Below are 22,321 nucleotides of genomic sequence, written 5' to 3' on the forward strand. Positions count from 1 at the left end.
TTAAATATCTATTTTGATGAAATTTTGATGAGGAGCAGTATATTTGCATGCTTTTAATGTGCCTTTCCATAGTTTTGCTTATTCGTTACAAGGGGAAGACTAGTAACCATGCAATGGAGAAACCAGATAACAACCTGTTGGAATGATCAAAATTGAGATCACCAATGAGGGGCAGATGAACATTGTGGGCCTAAACATCTAATGGAGGACACAACATCACTCATGTGGTATTTCAGCTGGGGATGCATAACTAGAACGAAGAAATAGCAGGCAAAAGAAGGAACATTCTGTTTTAAAAAATGGCATGGCGGGGGACCTGGTGGCTTACTCTGTTAAGCACCCAACTCTTGATTTTGGCTCAGGTCATGATGTCAGTGTTGTGAGATGAGCCCCATGTCGGGCTCCATGCTCAGCACAGAGTCGGCTTGGGATTCTCTCTCCCTCTCCCTATGCCCCTCCCCCCTCAAATAAATACATAGATCTTAAAAAATAAAAATAAAAAATAAAAACGGGAAGGGGCTACATTTCTTCAACAGCGTCAAGATCATGAAATTTTAAAAAATTGTTTAGCAACTGTTTCAGATTGAGGGAGCATAAAGTGATATGACAGTTAAATGCAATGCATAATTTGGTCTATGCTGGAGGAAAACAATGTAATCAAGGGCAATTACAAGGGCAACTGACACAATTAGAATATGTAAAGTAGAAATAAAAGTTTTATTAATGTTCAGTTTCCTGAAGTTGATAACTGTGCTGTTATTATATAAAAGAATATCTTTAATTTTAGGAAATCTCATGCAGTGAAGTATTTAGTGATAAAAAGGCATGACAGTTATAACTTATTCTCAAATGTTTCATATATATATACATATATATATATGCACACATAAATATGGGGCAAAACATTAACAACTAGTACATCTGGGTAAATGATACATGAAAGGTTTTGTTGTTTTTTTTTTACCATTCTTGGAATTTTTCTGTGTTTAATGTTATTTCCATTTAAAAATTAGAAAAGGTGCAAATGTAAGAACTAAACTGCACAAAAGAAAATGAATAGAACTTGATAATACTAGATTTATAAAACGTTGTTATCAGGCAGTAGTCTTGAATCAGGCATAGAGACATATAAACTGGAAGCACCTGGGAAATGAATGAGGAGGGAGTAAGTAGAGAATGAATAAAGAGATGACTCAAATTTTAAGAGTGTGTGTCTAGAATAGTGATGACATGAGGAAAAAAGGTTAGTTGTTGGAAAGCTTTAAGGACTACTGTTATAGATGTTTTTTTTTTCTTTTTTCTGCTATAAAGCAGTCATCACAGTTAAAAGATTGAGCCCAGGTTGTGTTGGTTGTGATATCTAACAACAATCCTCCTGAATGAATGCAAGAAGTGTTAATGATCCATAAAGAAGCATGTGACTTTCTGGGTTACTCAAACCAATGTGGAAAGTACATGAATACAAATGTGGGGATATGTTATTATTCCCTTTTTACAGGTGAAGACAGAAACCTAAAGTGTCTATCTGCATTCCTCATAGACACAAAGCAGAAGCATACAGTGGAGCTGAAATTTGAACCTAACTCTATCTAATTTCAAAGTCTAAAATATCCCCACTCAACTATAATTACTTCCTATGAATGGTCTCATCCACATGTAATGTTCTGATATATGCGTCTGCTTTTATGAATTTGCTTTCACTGAAATGAATGTTTCTCAAACCTAAATGACATACATAGCAATGACTCCAGGTAAAATATCTTCTGAGGAACCCTTTAACTATAAAGTAGCTAAGTCCCGTTAGTTGGAAGAAGATAGAAAACTTGCCTTTATCTTCCTTTGTAATTCACTAGTGAGGCATGCATAGAGCCTTGACCAGTAAATACTAATAAAAATAATGCAGCTTATGGAGCGCCTGGGTGGCACAGCGGTTAAGCGTCTGCCTTCGGCTCAGGGCGTGATCCCGGCGTTATGGGATTGAGCCCCACATCAGGCTCCTCTGCTACGAGCCTGCTTCTTCCTCTCCCACTCCCCCTGCTTGTGTTCCCTCTCTCGCTGGCTGTCTCTATCTCTGTCAAATAAATAAATAAAATCTTTAAAAAAAAAGATTTAAAAAAAATGCAGCTTAGAAGTCCCATTTTGAATGCAAACCCCCTTTCTCATCATCAAATTTCTACTCCCATTTCCTACCTGTTGTCCTGGTGGTCCTTGATCTCCTTTCAAACCAGGCACACCAGGTTGCCCAGGTTGGCCTGGGTTTCCTCTCTCTCCTTTAATACCTCCATTTCCAGGGAGACCTCGGGGACCTTCTGGACCTGGTAGACCTTGACAATGCACAACAAATGTCCATATTTCAGTATAGCACAAGAGTAGTAGAAAAGCCTGGCTTCTGAAATACCAGTCTTCTAAATCCTATTAGTTTGCAGGATAAAGTCCAGACTACATCAAAACATACAGACTTATGCTGACTCTCTAATATAAATTGGGCTGGGTTCTTTTTGTTATCAACACTGTTCTGCAGTCCCTTTTAGTTTGCATTTTATTATACATTAAATCTAATAAGCTCATATTTAAAGACAGGACATTATAATAAAGACTGCTTCTGTAATCCCTAAGTGTTTCACTTAAGTGAAAAGAAACAAGCACCATACATAGGGCACTGTTCTCAAATTGGAGCACACATCAAAGCCACTGGAGAGTTTGTTAAAACAGATTCCTGGGCTCACTCCCAGAGTTTAGGATTCAGAAAGGCTGGGGATGGGCCCACAAATGTACATTCTAACAAGTGCCCCGTAACTAAAGCTGCTGGTTCCAGACCACACTTTAAGAATCACTACTGTAGTGCAATCAGGGATTCAAGCCATTTGTCTCATTGTGATTAACAGTAGATTGCTTTACTTTTATGTAGTTATTTTGTAAGTAGTACTTGTAAGTAGTTTCATTCAGCTTTTATTACTATGCAATTAAGATAGTTACTTAAGCAAGCTGTTTGATTTTAGTGACATGCTTACTAATACATGGTAATACTTTGGTGTCAGAAATTTATTAATTCAATATAGTACTTCTGAATTTATTTTAAACATGTTTTCATATTCTTTGCATTTTAAATATTTCTGGAAAAAAATTCTGCATATGTCTTGTGAATAAATAAAATTATTTAAAAGAGGATTTTGCTAAGCTCTTTTCCTTATACTATCTTTTTAACTTCTCATTTTAAATAGAGGTATCAGGTCCATTAAACAACCAACAAGATCTATCAGTGGCTACATCTTTTGTCACTAGGTAGGAAAAAGCTGTTACTTGCTTGCTAGGCAGTGGCTGAAGCTAAGACCAACTAGTTCTGCCTTAAGAAACTAATTATGAAGCACTAAATAATGAACAGGCAACAGTTAGCACTTACACATTTTCTCCTTTGGTGATCTTAGTTTTTCATTGGTTTCAACAAAAAAGCAAGGTATATAGTGATTACTTTTGAAGGAAATAACCTAGGCAAATGAATTTAGAATACTTGAGTTTATGCTTACCCATGGACAAAGGGTCATCTTTCTGATCTGAGATTAAAATTCAGACTTTAGTTCCCTTCCAATACTCTTAAGACCCAGAATAAATGACTGCATGCTAACAAGGCAGGACGGCATATGGATTAAGAATGCTGGACTCTGGAGCTGGAAGGCTGGGTTGGAATCCCAGCTTCAATAATTATTAGCTGTTAGACCTTAGGAAGTTTATTAATCTCCTTGGCCTCAATTTCCTCCTCTTTAAAATAGAAATAAGAATAGTACCTACTTCATCAGGTTGATCCAAGGATTAAATGAGATAATATGTAAAATTACTTAACATGGTGCCTGGTACATACTAAGAATTATGTAAGAGGTTTTCAAAAATTATTATTACTACTATTACCTTCATTATTTGTAAAACCGAAAGTAAGAACATACCTTTAAAATATGAGACCATTTTAAATCTTTCAGCTATTTCTATGTGATTTCATAATATAACACTATTCTATCTGGCACATGAGAAAGAGGAAGCAGGTCCACAACAGTACAACTGTTTTATCTTTAAACAGTTTAAATTATATAGTCGCCCAAGTCCAGCAACCAGACAGACACGCTTAGAAATTCCCTTCCCAATCATAAAGAAAGGGCTGGAGTATTTTGCACTAAAATAAACAAACAAGAGCAACTGCTGAGTTCACACCCCTAGATAGGGTTTTCTAAGCAAAATTATTTCATCCATAATGTATAATTTGGACTAGAAATCAGGTAGCAAATCGTCTTATTAGGAAAAAAAAATAAACACTCTGTTAATCAGCCTAACAATGAGGAAGTAAGATTAAGATGGGGAAAAAAAGAGAATCTTTTATGATCCTTTTCCCCAGTCTGAAAAGTTATCAGAATATTTGAAAAAAAACAGGCATGTTATGAGAATTGTTCTTTCTGCAATTAAAAGAAAATATTGGGAAATTTACATGTTATTAATTCAGGTCTGCCATTCCAGAGTCCTTCAAATTTAAATTAATGATTTGCTAATGATATCAGGGACATATACGTTTTATTTTTAATAGTACTCAATGGTAACCTTCTTCCTTTTTTGAAAATAGCCACATAAACACATATCAGAGCAACATCATGCAACAAAAATCAATATGCAGAGGTTACAAATAGGCCAGATGCCTGTCTAAAAATCTTAATGCAGTCTTAAACATAACAATAAGTGTATATCCATTTAAAATTCAACATGTCTTCACATATGGATTACCTATTATAAAAATTGAAGCTACAAAGACCTAATGTCATTTCAAACTTGATTATAAACAAGTCACATTAACTTCACCAATATGCTAAATACCAGAGCAGGTAGTATTTGAGGATAACAGCCCTCTTCAATGACTTCTGAGTTACAGCAAAAAAAAAAGTGCATTTCTCTTATCATACATACAAAACATTAAAAAAAAAAAAGAATTGACCAGTGAAGAGTCTAACCTTGAAAACCTGGGAAGATCAGAGTTCACCAAAGCCCAAAGATCGATGTTAGCAGTATCAGACATCACACAGTACAAAATAAGATTATGAGTTAGAAGTGGTTCACATTATAGCACAAGTTAAACAATAATCCTCTTAGCCAGTATTTCTCATACCTACAGTGTAATCAGTATGCAAACAGCACCATACAGAAGTATAGAGAACCAAACATTTTCAAATAGAGCTTATTATAGGAAATAAGCTGCTTTCATTAATCCAAAAAAAATGGAAAACTCTACTAAAGATATCATGTTAACACTGCTACTGTGGCTTTCCAAAAGTTAGCATCTCAAACATTGAAGTTGGTAAGACAGTACCATTTCGCTGATTGCCTTCCATTCCCTTCACAAAGGGATAATTGTGGATAAATGCTTACATTTATCTTGGCCTCTGCCTTCCTTTAGTAAAAACTCAAGGTGCAAATTTCTTGATATGTTCAGACCACCTCAAAGAGGTACAGTTAACTTTAAAGGACTCATTAGACAAAAATAAAAGATCATAGATGATAAAATAGAGAAATTAAAAGTACACAATCGCCATTACCAACTGTACTTCTATTTTCCTTCTTTGAAAATCATTCTATGAAACCATATTCTGATTTTTTTCACAATTCATCAAGAAGCTTTCTTCTGTGAATTATTACTTATAACGAGTTATTCAAAGAGAAAGAGCCAATATGTACTTGTTCACCACTGAATGTTAAAATAAAGAGCCAAAAAAAAATAATAAAGAGCCAAATTTTCCAAAAATGTGAAGACCATCAGTGAAGGGGTACATTAAAAATATTTTGACATGCAATATCCTACCCCAAACCACAGAAAATATCACATTTACTTTATTATTATCCAATGCACATATTAAATCAGGCTATTAACTATTAAAAGAAGGATCATTAAATAAAAAGATAAAAGGCCTATAAATAGGACAACTCTTGATTAATGTTAATTAACTATAAACACAGTTTCCTTTCCTTAGAAGTCTTGCTATGATTTATAAACACTGAAGTCAGCAGAGAGAATAAATTGTGCTAGAGCATTGAATCCCAGGAATTGGAAGAACTAGGGTCTGTTCTTGGTTCTATTTATCTCAATGGGACTATGGACAATTCAATCTCCCTGAGCTTGTTTTCTCATCCACGTAATGGGAACAATGTTATCTGCCCTAACCTCCTTTACAGTTGTTTTATTTATTTATTTTTTATTATAATATTTTATTATGTTATGTTAGTCACCATACAGTTGTTTTAAAGATCAAATTCCAGGGATGCCTGGGTGGCTCAGTTGGCTCTGCCTTCAGCTGGGGTCATGATCCCAGGGTCCTGGGATCGAGTCCCATATCGGGCTCCTTGCTAAGCAGGGAGCCTGCTTCTCCCTTTGCCTACTGCTCCTCCTGCTGCACTCTCTCTCTCTCTAATAAATAAATAAATAAATAAATAAATAAACAAATAAATAAATAAATAAACATCGAATTCCATTTTAAAAATATAGACCTGATATCTGCCAGATGCAAGGTGAGACAGGGAACACAAAGATTCACTACACCCACACTCTGCCTTCAAGGAGCTTTTAATAAAAGTGCATTAAATGATGTAAAGGGTGGCACGTCACATAAGTACAAAACATTATTATTACTGCCAGGTAATAAAACTTTTAAAGCATTTGATAATTTGTAAATCAGAAGGCTAAAAATCAGCTTCTGTTTGTTTAAATGGTTTCTAAACCACATACAGCAAACTGACTCAAGACCATAGTTTGAGAGAGTCTGGCCACACAATTAGTTAAATAAAATAGCATTCCTGTAAAGCAATTTTATATGTGTATTTGCTATAGAAGGACCAATAACAAGAAAGCTTAGAAAAATGCCACTGAAATATGTATTTTGGTCTGAGTACGTAACAAGGAAAACTTCAGATCATATCATAGCAAAACTCCTAAGATCTTAATTTCTAAGCGGTAAAATTTTAATGAGTTATATGCCAAGTCAATTTTGTACATGAAGCTCTCAATCCATTATTTCTCAAATGACCTAAGAAAGTTTAACAAAACAAAACAAAACTTAAAGTCTTGTACATAAGTGGTAATAACTAAAGATAAGCTGATGAATTGATTGGCAAATTTTATTTTATTTAAATTCAATTAGCCAACATATAGTACATCATTAGTTTCCTATGTAGTGTTCAATGATTCATCAGTTGCGTATAACACCCAGTGCTCATCAATTTTAAATCCAGTTTCCACTTAAGGTTGTAGACTTCAACTGTTGCAAAGAAGAGAACACTGTAGATACTAGGTTCCAGTAACTATGTAATTTAAAGTACATCTGGTAAATACATTGTCAAATCAGTATTAAAGTGATGTGGCTACTTCCCTGTTTCTTCTTTGAATATATTCTAGTGTCTCAGAAGAAAGCAATCTTCTAGCCAACACTAAAATCTGGAAGTGATCAAGGCAGCAGACTTCTATGCAAGTCAGATAGGGGAGTAATCAAAATTACTTCAAAGTATTCCCTAAGTTTTCTCTTTATCATGGTGATAGTTAAACACTATGCACTTGTCTTAATCTTTTTGATGACATCCATTTAGGAGAGACACAAGAAGCAGTTAATAGGGATTGATGGAACTTATGAGATAACTTATGAGGTAACAGAAAACAAGAGAGTGGAGGCAAGGTCCAGTCTGCTATAATGAAGAGTCTCCTAAAATGGCAGAAGTAGCTTCGCTTCACCACCTATTATATTTATAACTAGAATAAGAAGCCAGATCATAAGCACTGAGCCATAAAACTGCTTTTGTTGGAGGATGATATATGTTATTAGTAAAACAGACACTTAACAGAGCACTGGGGAGCCTTAAGTCAGATTCCCAACTATGCCAGTGACTAACAGTATGACCTTGAGGAAGCTTCTTAACATCTTTGTGCCTCAGCTTTCTCATATGTGACAAAGGTTCTCTCCTTGACTAAATTTTAGATTGGCTCCTCTGAGCCTTCTTCTCAACTAGGCCTCATCCTTAGGCCCTGTTCTTGGTATGCTGAAGCCTAGTTTTGGCAAGAATCCTTTAGCAAGTCAGTTTACAGACAGTCCCCCCACTGTTGATATCTGATCAAGTCCCTCATCCCCAAACTTGATGTCTAAGTCTTTAGCCTGACTTTAGCAAGAATGCTATTAGGCCAGTTTAGCAAGAATCTACCTACCCTTAATGCTTCATGTTAGTAACTTTTCATCCACTGACCCCCTCACTGTGCTGGTTGACTATAAATCCCCATTTATCCTTGTTGTATTCAGTTGAGTTCAGTCTCTTTCCCCTATTGCAACTGTCTCTCCCCTACTGTAATAGTCTTAAATAAAACCTGTCTTGCCATCTTTAACAAGTGTCTAGTGAGTAATGTCTCTTTGAAAAGTGTAAAACTTAAGTCTCTTCTAGATTGGATACTCCATGTCTCTATGAAATTAGGGGTTTGTGGAAGGAGTGAGTAGTAAGTAGGAGTAAGTAACTAAGGAATCTGTTCAGATAGAGATAGATGGCTTCCTAAAAAGAATCTTGAAAAATTATGAATTTTTAATTCATAAAAGAAAATTTCCAGCCATTCCCAATAGTCAGAACTCAGAAATATACTTTTTCCTCATGTTAGTTACTCCTCAGAAATTTGAAAAGGTCTATTTATCTTGAGATAATAAACACATTCAGATATTTGTGGTTCCTTTTACTCCTAATTAGGTTAACATCTTTCACTGTGAATCAGCGATTTTTCATTGGACAGCTCCTGGTAACTGTTCTTTGGTGTGTAAGGTTTACATGTGTATGATTCAAATAAGATTAAGAGGCTTCTAATCTGTGTTGGTTGTATGGAATTTTTTAATTCTGTACCTATTAATTCATTTTCATAGCAGGAGAATTTAGAACTTTGTGACAACCCAAAATGTGAAGATGGGATGGTTTGAAAAATTATAAGAGTTGCAGCAAGTCAAGAATTGCATATTTGCAGGATCTGATAATACATATTATTGTTTAAAAAAGAACGCCTTTTCAAGGATGTGGAGAAAGGGGAACCCTCCTGTACTGTTGATGGGAATGCAAACTGGTGCAGCCACTGTGTAAAACAGTATGGAGTTTCCTTAAAAGTTAAAACTAGAACTATCCTATGATTCAGCAATTGCACTACTAGGTATTTACCCAAAGAATACAAGAACACTAATTCAAAGGGATACATGCACCCGGATGTTTACAGGAGCATTATCTACAGTAGCCAGACTATGGAAAGAGCCCAAATGTCCATAGACTGATAAGTGGATAAAGAAGATGTAAAATGGATCACAATGGAATATTATATATTATATATATATATATAATATATATATATATATATGCACACACAATGGAATATTACTGAGCCATAAAAAAGAATGAAATCTTGCCATTTGCAATGGCATGGATAGAACTAGAGAATATTATGCTAAGTGAAATACGTCAGCCAGAGAAAGACAAATACCATATGATTTCTCTCATATGTGGAATTTAAGAAACAAAACAAATGAGCATGGGGGAAAAAAGACAGGAGAGGCAAACCAAGAAACAGACTCTTTAATTATAGAGAACGAACTGATGGTTTGTGAAACAGGCAATAGGGATTAAGGAGTACACTTCCTGTGATGAGCACTGGGTATTGTTTGTAAGTGTTGAATCACTAAATTGTAATTGAAACTAATTTACAGTGTATGTTAACTAACTGGAATTTAAATAAAAAGTTAAAAAAAAGAATGTCTTTTTGAAGGGTAGTTCTATTTCATTTACATTAACAGATATAAAACAAAAATAAGAAATACACTCTACTCTGAAGGTAAGGTAAAATATTATACAATACACTTTTGGGTACTATAAATTTTTGAGTAAAAATAACAAAATGTTAAATTAGTTTTCCTAACTAGGTAATTTTGGGTTATTCCAATAAACAGAAGCATTGGACTCTACAGTTCTTTCAACTTTCAGAGATAGACCAACATGTAAGAACTGCACTGGCATATATGCTCTTAAAATAGATTCGAGTACTTGAAAATATTAGGGATAGGTATATATATATCCATATATATATATACATATATATATGGAGAGAGAGAGAGGAATTATATATAGAATTATATATATGCACACTTGTACATACATGTACACATATACATGTATATATGTATAACTATATGTACACACACATATAAATATATATAAAAATATAAGAAAAGTTTCAAAGTTCATGCAGTTACTACTTTGGAGTTAAGGAGCTAACCTGGAGGACCTGGATAGGGATCAAAGTTCACCAAGGCCCAATGTCATCATTAACAAAAAGGAAAAATATCAAAATTGTTAGCAATATCAAGAAACTAAAGCATTACACTAACTTCTTTCAAGTTAAACTTTAATTCAATAAAAGAATACTCTGGAAGTTCATATTCATGCACCTATAGAAAAACCAAATTATTACCACTTAGCATCAGCACTAAAATAAAGACGGCACATGTGACATATTTTGAAAGGCAAAAAAAATCATTTTTAATAATCGTTACCATGAGCTCAAAAACAACTAATTCTAAGATCAATGGGTTTAAAACTCCACTTTAATTTGCAGTTTATGAACAAAGTTAGAAGTCACAAACTACTCATCAGGTAGGTGTTCTTCCTCCTACTATTTAGAAACAGTAATTTTTAAAAGCACCTTTGTGGCTAATGTCTTTATTTTGACACATTTCACAACAATGTTCCACAGTGAGCTCCATTACTAGTAAAGAAAAAATAATCAGAGTGCTGATTAAAATATAAAAAATGATAATAGTTTGGCTTATTTTATAATTACTGCATGCATAACCAAGCAAGACATTGGTGTCAATTCTTTACATGCAAGAGTTAATACGGCTGAGGTGGTTTTCACTGGTTTTCTTCACTACTAGAACAAGGTAAAACTCTGAAGAACCTCTATAAACAGTCAAGACAGATCAGATAAAATCTGGTTTTGGAAATGATCCTCTGAACAAAGTATGTGATCACATTTGATTCATGTTTTCAGAGCATATCTTATTAAAATGAACTCCAATCACTTCAGAGTTTATGGTAATTTAAATGGAGATTTTTATTTTTAAAAACATTTAAAAAATGAGTCAGAGACTTTCAAAGGCTAAAAGACAACTGCTTTGTTTCTTTAACCTTAGATTTCTCTTATTATTTTAAATAAATGAAGGCCAAGTTTTTAATTTCTGAAAATATAAAAATTGAATATTAAGTCCCAAAAATCTGTTAATAATTTATCACCAGTGACTGGGCTCAGCAACATTAATCCTGGATGAAAACAAGCATTTCCAAACAGCAAAATGAAGTGACACAGCACATATACAAAATAAAAAGTGAACACTGGATGCAAAATTGAGACTACAAGAGCAGTTAACACACGACAAATGAGGAATAGACGTGAAGCTGGTATGAAGAGATTGCTATTCAATTTAATCATGCTGTGATGTTGAAGATACATTTGATTGCCTAGTTCCTAGAGAAGATAAAATTTTTTTATTGTGCTTGGTGACATTTGCTGATCATATGACAGAACCATAGCAACACTTTCGGTATGGACCACAAGCATCTATGGGGTGATCACTAAAATGATTTCTGTGATGACATGCTGAGAAGCTCACATTAAAAATGCAGATGGCATTTTGCTGCCAGGTTATCAGTATAGTTTTATGTTTAATAAAAAGACTAATAAATCCACTATTTTCTTTTTTCCTCCAAGTTGGTTTTAGTTCAAATGTAAGTAAATGATGAAAGGCATTACTGAAAAGAATTATTAGATGCTACAGAAATGGATGGAGCTAGGTATAAACCAAGCTATTTACTTGTAAGACGTTCTTAGATTATAGAGTCTAAAGTCCTAAAGACTGAATAACCTGCCAGCAAAATGAAATAAATTAACGAATAAACAGACCATTCCCCTACCACTCATGTACATACCTGGTCTCCCAGGAGGACCCTGGGGCCCAGGGTTGCCTTTAGGGCCTTCCAGAGCTGGACCTGGAGTACCAGGAGGGCCTGGGGGACCTTGCACACCAGGGAAACCCTGAAAGCCTGGTTCTCCCTTTGGACCAGGAAGGCCAGGGTTTCCTGGAATGCCAGGTAATCCTCCATCACCCTTTTGACCTATGAAAGCAAAGTGACATTAGGAAACACATTAAATGGTACTGCCCGTATTAGGCTTGCCTATAAGGCTAAATCGATTCATTCTTATTAGAACAAGTGATGGGATTTGCTAGGATCATTTCTATCTTCCACCAAATCCCTCACCCGTCCAAAAAACCCATTCTTCTTATGAAATATATTCAACTGTTATCAGAAATATTTATTAGAGTATGTATGGAAATATAAAAACAATAATAGCTTGGATCCTGAAAGATACCCTTTGTATTAGGACACAGAGCAATGATCACATGATCAGTAGCTGTGAGAAAATAAAAAACAAAAAAATAGAAAGGTTCAAAGTATTGGCATGAACAGGTTAGAAATGGCTGGAGGAAATTCCTTAAACAAATATTTTGAGACTAATGAAGATATGGATCTTCAATGGTTGCTGTGTGTCCCTGAAGACAATTCTATTCAAGATTTAGAATCCCAACCCAGACAAACTATTCTCAACATTTTTTCTACACCACCAACATGCCTGAAAGCAATAAAACAGTGGCACATTAAAGTAATAATTTTGACATTGGGATCACGGGAAGGATATAGGAATTTCTAGGAGATAGTCTGTGGTTTGAAAAAACTTCCATAGACTAGTTAATGGTCATTTCAGAACATAAACAGGCGTATCTATACACACATTCACTCATTCAATTAACACTTTGGTGCTTACAGTGAAAGCAAGAACAAGTGAGGGCACGTAGATGTGTATGAGCACATACCCACCCAAAACGCAAAACATATATTAATATGAAGTTTTCCATTTTTATTATTGGTACGTATTTCTACAGTTTCCTTATAATACCTTGGTTTTGTTTCCATAGGGAGAAAAGAGCATTTTTGGTTTTTTTTTTTTCGGCTGAAAGACTTTTAAAAAATTTGTTGAAATCTACCTCTTTCTACGAATTTGCTTTCTTTATCATTTCCTTAGCAATTACTTATGAAATTAAGAAGAGATATTTATATGTAAATTTCCTAAAGAATGCATTTTTATATAGCACAACTTTTTCTACTAAGTTGTTAATTAAGAACTGCTTTAAGATATAACTTTAGCTTTGAGTTTTCTGGGGTTGTATGTACATTTTATAACAGTAAATGGTAGAGATGGAAAAATAAATGTACTGGAACACATTCTCTTTATACGGACTGATCTAGTATGTTTTATTAGTTTACCAGAAAGTCCTGGGAGTCCGGGGGGTCCTGGGATTCCAAAGCCCGGTTGACCTGTCAGGGTATAAACCAAAACTCTCAAATAGATAATAATAAATGAAACAAGGACAAGTTTTTTTTGAATCATTCAGTTTTTCACTGAGTGCTACTATGTTATACGAAACATGCAGAAGATTTGTTTCCAACATGGAACCACAATTCTAACATGAGAAAACTATAAAAATATATTCTACTTGTGATAAGTGTTAAATATATCTTTATATACACATAGATCTATAAATGGAATATAGATTGCATACTGAAATGAGGTCATCCAGAGAAGATAAAAATAGCTGGGTAACTTCACATAAAAAATTGGGCAAGAAAGGATATGGAGTTTTTTTTAAGAAGGAGGCAACCTGATTGATAAACGTGAAGTAATATTCTCAGTACAGAGTGCAAGAAGGTACTTAGGGAGGAAAAAGTGTATAGTAGCTTAGAGGTTAAGAAAGAAGATATAATTTCATTGTGGGTAAAAAAGGGCAAAAGTTAAAGAAGACAAGGAAGAAATTAGAAAATTAGGAACAATGAAAAAATATAGCACCTGGTTCACCCTTCTGTCCAGCTGGTCCAGGAATACCATCTTGACCTGGGTTGCCTTTTTCACCTGGAGGCCCTGGTGGTCCAGGACGACCTCCACCACCTAAAGCACAGGGTATAGCACGTGATACCTATCCTCTCAATTCCCTTTCCTTCCATATTCCCCATTCTTTCCATACAAGCTTCAAATAGTTCTATCCACATGACACAAAGTACCTATGAGACACCCCTCTAAATCACAAAATCTTGTGAAAAAGAAGCATGAAAGGAATAAAAGCTAATAAGAATAAGGAAGAATTTTATCATTCACTCACTATCCAAAAACTTTCAGTTTCTCATTTTAATCTAGCTTTAGAATATCAAGGAAAGTAAGGTGTGGGGGTGGAATGGGGTGCTATTTTAGGCCTCACATGTGGGGCCAGAGAAATGACTTGCTTTAGAATTCAGTAAACAACATTTTGCCATTCTTTTTTTTTTTTAAAGATTTTATTTTTATTTATTTGACAGAGATAGAGACAGCCAGCGAGAGAGGGAACACAAGCAGGGGGAGTGGGAGAGGAAGAAGCAGGCTCATAGCGGAGGAGCCTGATGTGGGGCTCGATCCCAGAACCCCGGGATCACGCCCTGAGCTGAAGGCAGACGCTTAACCGCTGTGTCACCCAGGCGCCCCAACATTTTGCCATTCTTAAAATACCAGAGTTTCCACTAATTGTAGGATACCTGAAATAACTCTCCCTGGAAAAAGCCCCCCAAATAAGGTTTCAAAGTAATAATTTTAAGTAACTTTTATCAAGAGTTGTTCACTTAGAAAAAAAGTGTTGTTCACTTTGTACCTGACAAGTTGAACTAAGTGAATGATCACCATGTTTCCTTGTCTTAAAAATGTTCACAGCTCTCAGAAATGATTTGACTTTCCCAAAATGAATATGAGCCTTAGTTTTACAACTAACCCTTAGGTTTCATGCTTACCTACAGGACCAGGTTCTCCTGGAAGGCCAGGGTTCCCAGGAGGACCATTAATACCTTTTGCTCCAGGAAGTCCTGGGGTTCCTAGAATAAAGAGTTCAATTTAATAATAAAAGAAAAAGTGCATTGCTTTAAGAGTTATAACTCAAACTTATAATTTACAGCGTTAGCACAGAAACTGAAGAAAGGGAAAAAAAACAAGGAAGATGCTGGTATTTGCTGAATATTTTTAAGAATAATTTTAAGTTTTAAAGTGATTTCTCCAGAGGCTGGCATTATTATATATTCATAATAAAAATAATCACCACAATATTACATTGGTAGAACTGGTAGGATTCCATACAAAAATTGTATGGATATACCAATTTTTTAATCCATTCATCTATTGTCAGACATTTGGGTCATTGTCAGGTTTTAGGTATTATGAATATCTATTTATTTATGGAAACCTGTTCCACTTCCAGTGTGTAGCTATTATAAGTTATGCTGCTATGAATATTTCTGCATCAGTATTTTTGTGGATATATGTATTAATTTATCTTGGATAAATACCTAGATAGGAAGGGAACTGCTGAGTCAGAGTAGGCATGTGGTACATCTTATTAAAAAAAAAAATCTGCCAAACCATTTGACACAACAATGTTTCAGAATTTCAGTTGCTCCAGATCCTTGTACAACATATGGTGATATCAGTTGTTTTAATAATAACTGTTCTCATAGGAATGTAGTGCTACTTCATTGTGGTTTTAATTTCCATTTCTCTGATGGCTAATAATATTGATAACCTTGCTATGTGCTTATTTGCCATCCATATATCTTCTTTTGTGAAATGTCTTTTCAAAGTTTTCCCCATTTAAAAAAAGTGGATTGTATATCTTGTTATTATTGAATTATAAAAGTTGTTTATATATCCCAGATATCAGTCATTTGTCAGATATATGTTTTGCAATTGTTTTCTCCTAGTCTGTGGCTTCCCTATTCACTTCCTTAATGACGTCTTTTCATGAGCAGAAGAACAGAAGATCTCAGGTTCTTTAAAAGAAAAAAAAACCAGCGTGGAGCAAATGAATATCTGTTTTAAAAAAAATGAACCTTGACCCCTACTTCACACCATAAAAATATTTTTATTTGAGATACATCGTAAACCTAAATATAAAAACTCAAACATTAAACATTACAGAAAAAATAGAAGAATATTTCCATAAACTTGAGTAGGCAAACATTTTGTAATAGGAAACAAAAAGCATGAACTATGAAAGAAAATTAATAGACTGGACTTTATTAAACTTAACTTTAGAAAAAATTAACAACTTCTGTTCATCACACAACAGTATTAAGAAAATGTCATCACACAACAGCATTAGGAATGAAAGGCAAATTTGAGACAGAAAGAATGTATTTGTAATACATGTATCTGACAAGGACTCATATCTAGAATCTATAAAGAACTGCTCTGAATCAATAAGAAAAAAGAGCAAACAATTCAATAAATGTGAGCAAAAATCATGGAGCAGGCAATCAAAAAGATTCTATCCAAATGGCCAATAAGTATATGGAAAGGTGTTTACTATTGTCATTCATTTAAAAATGTAAATTAAAACTTCAATGAGACACTTCTATGTACCCACCAGAACAGCTAAAATTAAAAAGACTGACAATACCAAACAAGGTGAAGAATGGGCAACTGGATATTTCACAATACAAAGTACTAACCACAATATAATCACGACAAGCCACCAGGAGCCACCCAGGAACATTTCATACATTGCATGTGAGACCGTAATTTATAAAACCACTTTGGAAAACAGGCACCATCCACTAAAGTTAAATGCATACCTACTCTATGATTCCATAATTCTACTACCAAGTTATTGTCTAAGAGAAATGAGTATGTATGTCCACCAAAAGACATGTCAAAGAATCTTAATAGCATCTTTTTTTAATAGTCTCAAACTGGAAACAACCGAAGTCCATCAACAGGTGAATGAGTGATTATTATGTATTTCTTCAATGGAATATCACAGAGTAATTATAAAAAAACAAACTGACACATGCAACAAGAGAAATGAATCTTACAGACATGAGTGAAAGAAGCCAGAGAGAAGGATATATACTGTATGATTCCATTTATTTGAATTTCAAAAACAGGTGAAATTACTTGATGGAAATAGAAATCATAGTAGTGGTTACTTTGGGGGGTGGTTTCACTGTGAAGGGGCATGGGTAAAACTTTATGGGGCAAGGGAACTATTTTATATCTTGATATGTGTGGTAGGTACATGGATATATATATATATATATATTTCATATATATATATATGAAACTCATCTATAGTCTTGTACATTTTACTCCACATTATACTTCAATAAAACATTAAGGAAAAGATAACCAAAGGCCCACTCTATCCATGCCACTGTGCAATCCAAAAGACATACAAATGAACAAATTAAATACAAGCATAAACAGAGCAGATAGTACAACAATGTAATTCAGGCTACCTACTTGACTATAATGCTAAGTTCCTTTGCTTTCATGACTTAGTCCTTGCCATATAAATGAACTGAACAGTTGTCCTACCAGCAGTCACCCAACTGTGTGCCTGAGCACAACTTTCTAAGAGAATCAGCGGCAGGCTAGGGTTTGGTAGTGTATATTATCACCTACAAAAATAGTAAGGCCTCTTAATTGACTTGTGGCTAGCAGTCAAAGATTGAAAAATGCTCTAGAAAACAGTTTTTTGGCCCACAGGATATTGTCCTGCTGAGCTGGTAATAGTCATTCTCATTTTATACAGAAAGAAATTTGGGCAAAGATAAGTTAAAGAGCTGGTTCAAGATTATGTTGCTAGTCAGTATCTCATTGGTAAATAGAAGAGCAGTTTGCCAAATAAGAAGTTGTTCTGTGGTATGGGTTAGAGTAGATAGGAAGGAGAGAAGGAAGCATTTAAGAAAAGGAATATTACCAGGGAATCCAGGAAGGCCTGGTTGTCCTTTTGCTCCAGGGGTCCCTGGTAATCCAGGCAAACCAGTATCTCCCCTAGAACCTTTGATTCCAGGGTTTCCTGGATATCCAGGCAGACCAGGTTCACCCTAAAACCATGAATAAGAAGATAAAACTGAGTCTCTACATTACTTAGATTGTTTAACAACACAACATTATTTACAGAGCTTTTATTATATGTCAGGCACCCTGCTAAGTGCTTTATATAATATGCTTAATCACTTGTAGAAATTTAACTTGAAAATGCTTTGTTTAATCATCACAACAGCTCTTTGAGTTAGGCTTTATCATCACTATTTATAAATGAGAAAACTGAATCTTGGAGAACTCCAGTGCCTAATGGCTCTAGCAAGTGGCAGAATTAGAATTTGAACCAATGTCTGTCAGACTCCAAAGTTCATGCTATTTCTACAATATGTAGATGATCTCATTAATCCTTAACAATAAGAAATACACTATCCCATTTTACAGTGTTGCAACTAATAAGCTGTGGAGTCTGCATTTGGATCCAGATAGTCTGATTTGAACCTGTGATTGGTATCCCTAGTATGCTACAATGAAATTCACTGCTTACAATAATTATGTCAAACAGTAGTTACAGTATGTTCTACTGCAAAAAGTAAATTTAATCTTAACATGAATAAGTCTAGCAATTCTTCAGTGAACATCTCAAATCCCATATCCTCCATGAAACCTTCCAGGACAAAGAAAGCTTATGTTAAGAATATAGGGAAGGTTCTTATTCTGTCAAATCAATAATGGCTTCACATATGCATGTCTTGACTCTTCAACTACACTGAACATTCCTTTGGGGTCAGAGACAATTCATATGTAACCATTTTTGTTCAGTGAACTTTTGCATTATGTTTCCTTCTAATAGAGCCTTAGAATTCATACCCACTTTCACAATTAAACAAGTTTTCCCTGATAACAATGAGAACATGCTGTAACTCTAAATCTACCAGTGTCCACTGCTTTGCTCATGAGGATCATGAACTCTCCAACAAAGTGTCAGTGTTCAACATCATCTACTGAATACCTCCTTCTCCATTTAGTGCTTATGCTTGTCTAGGTGAATAAGATCATCTATTTGTGACTCAAATGATTCCGCATTATGGTAAAAGTCTTTTCAACTAATTCCTCTTCTCCTTACATCCCATTGGGCTGGAAATGTATGTAATTTGGTCTGAACCCTTATAAATCAAACATCTAGCACATTTTTACACACATAATAGGTATACAATTAAGTTTTGGATTGAACTGGTTCCATCTTAGATATTTACACAGAAAAGCTTGAATAAACTATCATAATTCTTCTTGTTATTCAAGAACCAATGACATTCATATATCAAAATGAAAAACAAGAAGAAAATTCCAATAGTCTGCTAATGGTAAACCTGAAAGCAATAAACAAGCTTCTGGTGATTTATGATAAAGTATGTTAAGTTCTACAAACAACCCCAATCTTTTAATTTCAACTAGCACTTTGTTTCCCAATACAGTTCTCACCACTCTATGGCCCTATTCTAAATTGTATTAAAAAAGTAAATATTTTGCCAGGGCTTCTGCAAATAAAATTTGCTAGTTTAAGTTTTATCTACATTTTTATCATTCATACACTTTCAGAGAAAACAATGAGCTTCCAAAAAGGTAAGCAAGAAGAAATAAAAAAAGAGTAGCATACTCAGAACATCATCAAACTGGCGAGAAATTTTGTAAAACACTCTGAGAAAGGAAAATTCTATTTACAAAGCAGAAGCTTGACATAACTTGAACAGACTCAAGCCACAAATATCTACATTTGTTCAAATGTCAACCTTTGATGTAATTCTTTTTTTATTTATATAAAATTGACATATAACATTAGTTTCAGGCATACGACACAAGTTGATATTTGTATATATCGTAAAATGATCACTACAATAAATCTACTTAACATCCATCACCATATGTAGTTACAAAATTTTTGGTTCTTGTGATAAAAACTTTTAAGATTTACACTCTTAGCAACTTTCAATATACAATACAGTATTAACTATAGTCACCACGCTGTACATTACATCCCAATGACTTATTTAGTTTATAGCTATAAGTCTCTGCTTTTTAACCCTCTTCACCCACCCTCCAATATTCCACCCCCATCTCTGGCAACTACAACTTTGTTCTCTGTATCTATTAGCTCATTCTTTAAATTTTTTTGTCTATTTATTTATTTTTAGATTCCACATATAAATTAAATCATATGGTATTTGTCTTTCTCTAACTTATTTCACTTAGCATAATGCCCTCAAGGTCCATCCATGTTGTCACAAATGGCAAGATTTCATTCTTTTATATGGCTCAGTAATATCCCATTGTATATATATCTGACATTTTCTTTATCCATTCATATACCAAAGGACACTTAGGTTGCTTACACATCTTGACTACTGTAAATAATGCTATGATGTATAGGGGGACGTGTATATCTTTTCAAGTTAATGTTTTAATTTTCTTTAGATAAATATCCAGAAGTGGAGTTGATGGATCATATGATAGTTCTATTTTTATTTTTTGAGGACCCTCCATGCTATTTTTCATAGTGGCTGTATTAATTTACATTCTCACCAACAGTTCACAAGGGTTCCCATTTCTCCCCATCTTTGCCAACACTTGCTAAAACTTGTCTTTTTGATAATAGCCATTTTAACAGGTGTGAAGTGATATCTCATTCTGGTATTGATTTGCATTTCCCTGATGATTAGTGATGTCAAGCACCTTTTCATGTATCTGTTGGCCAATAGTACGCATTCTTTGGAAAAATGTCTATTCAGTTGCTCTACCCATTTTTAATTGGATTCATTTCATTTTTAATGATTGTGAGTTCTTTGCATATTTTGGATATTAACTCCTTATTGGCATATGATTTGCAAATATTTTCTCCCATTCAGTAGGTTGCCTTTTCACTTGGTAACTTCCCTGGCTGTGCAGATTAGTTTGATGTAGTCCCACTTGTTTATTATGCTTTTATTGCCTTTGTTTCTGGAGACACATCCAGAAAACATTGCCAAGACCAATATCAAGGAGCTTACTGCCTGTTTTCTTCTAGGAGTTTTATGGTTTCAGATCTTACATTTAAATCTTTAATCCATTTTGAGTTAATGTTTGTGTATAGTATAAGATCGTAGTCTAGTTTCATTCTTTTGCCTGTGGCTGTAACTTTTCCCAACACAATTTATTAAAGCAACTGTGCTTTCCCCATTGTATATTCTTACTTCCTTTGTCATAAATTAATTGACTATATTTGTGTCGGTTTATTTCTGGGCTCTCTATTCTATTGCATTGATCTGTGTGTTTGTTTTAATGCCAATACTGTATTATTTTGATTACTATAGATAGCTGTGTAATATAGTTTGAAATTAGGGAGTATGATACCTCCAGCTTTGTTCTTCTTTCTCAAGATTGCTTTGGCTATTTGGAATCTTTTGTGGTTCCATACAAATTTTAGGATTGTTTGTTCTATTTCTTTGAAAAATACCATTGGGATTTTGAAGAGGATTGCAGTGAATCAGTATATTGCTTTGGGTAATATGGACATTTGAACAATATTAATTCTTCTAATACATGAGCATAGAATATCTTCACATTTACTTGTATATTCAATCTCTTTCATTAATGTCATAGTTTTCAGCGTATAGGTCTTCCATTTCCTCAGATAAATTTATTCCTAAGTATTGTATTCACTTTGATGCACTTGTAAATGGGAGTGTTTCCTTAATTTCTCTTTCTGATAGTTGGTTGTTAGTATATAGAAATGCAACAGATTTCTGAATGTTGATTATGTACCCAGTGACTTTCCTGAGTTTATTTATTAGCTCTAACAGTTTTTGGTGGAGTCTTTAGGGTTTCTTATAAATATAAGTATAAAGTATAAATATACATACACACATATACATATATTTGTCTGCAAATAGTGACAGTTTTTACTCCTTCCTTTGCAATTGGGATGCCTTTCATTTCTTTTTCTTGCCTAATTGCTCTGGCTAGGATTTCCAATGCCATGTTGAATAAAAGTGGCAAAAGTGGGCATCCTTGTTTTGTTTCTAATCTTAGAGGAAGAACTTTCAGCTTTTCACAATTGAGTATGATGTTAGCTGTGGGCTTCTCATATATGACCTTTATTTTGTTGTGATACATTCCCTCTATACCCACTTTGTTGAGAGTTTTTATCATAAATGGACATTGAATTATGTCTAATACCTTTTCTACATCTATTGAAATGATCATATGATTTTTATCCTTTATTTTATTAATGTGATGTATCATATTGATTGATTTGTAGATGTAAACCATCCGTGCACCTCTGGGATAAATTTCACTGGATTGTGGTATATG

General features: G+C 34.2%; 1 protein-coding gene across 1 annotated transcript in view; it reads right to left on the reverse strand.

Annotated features, from left to right (window-relative positions):
- The window catches only part of COL4A5 (collagen type IV alpha 5 chain), a 252,110-nt gene that overhangs the window by 14,100 nt on the left and 215,689 nt on the right, over nucleotides 1-22,321 (reverse strand). Inside the window, exons 37-44 of the mRNA XM_040627518.1 lie at nucleotides 17,910-18,036; nucleotides 14,950-15,030; nucleotides 13,985-14,083; nucleotides 13,405-13,455; nucleotides 12,010-12,195; nucleotides 10,301-10,309; nucleotides 4,986-4,994; nucleotides 2,191-2,324 (exon numbers count right to left, since the gene is read on the reverse strand). Of these exons, the coding sequence (XP_040483452.1) occupies nucleotides 2,191-2,324; nucleotides 4,986-4,994; nucleotides 10,301-10,309; nucleotides 12,010-12,195; nucleotides 13,405-13,455; nucleotides 13,985-14,083; nucleotides 14,950-15,030; nucleotides 17,910-18,036 (696 nt within the window). The remainder of the gene's footprint in view (nucleotides 1-2,190; nucleotides 2,325-4,985; nucleotides 4,995-10,300; nucleotides 10,310-12,009; nucleotides 12,196-13,404; nucleotides 13,456-13,984; nucleotides 14,084-14,949; nucleotides 15,031-17,909; nucleotides 18,037-22,321) is intronic.

The sequence above is a fragment of the Ursus maritimus genome, assembly GCF_017311325.1.
Source record: "Ursus maritimus isolate PB19 chromosome X unlocalized genomic scaffold, ASM1731132v1 scaffold_X1, whole genome shotgun sequence".
Lineage (NCBI taxonomy): Eukaryota > Metazoa > Chordata > Mammalia > Carnivora > Ursidae > Ursus > Ursus maritimus.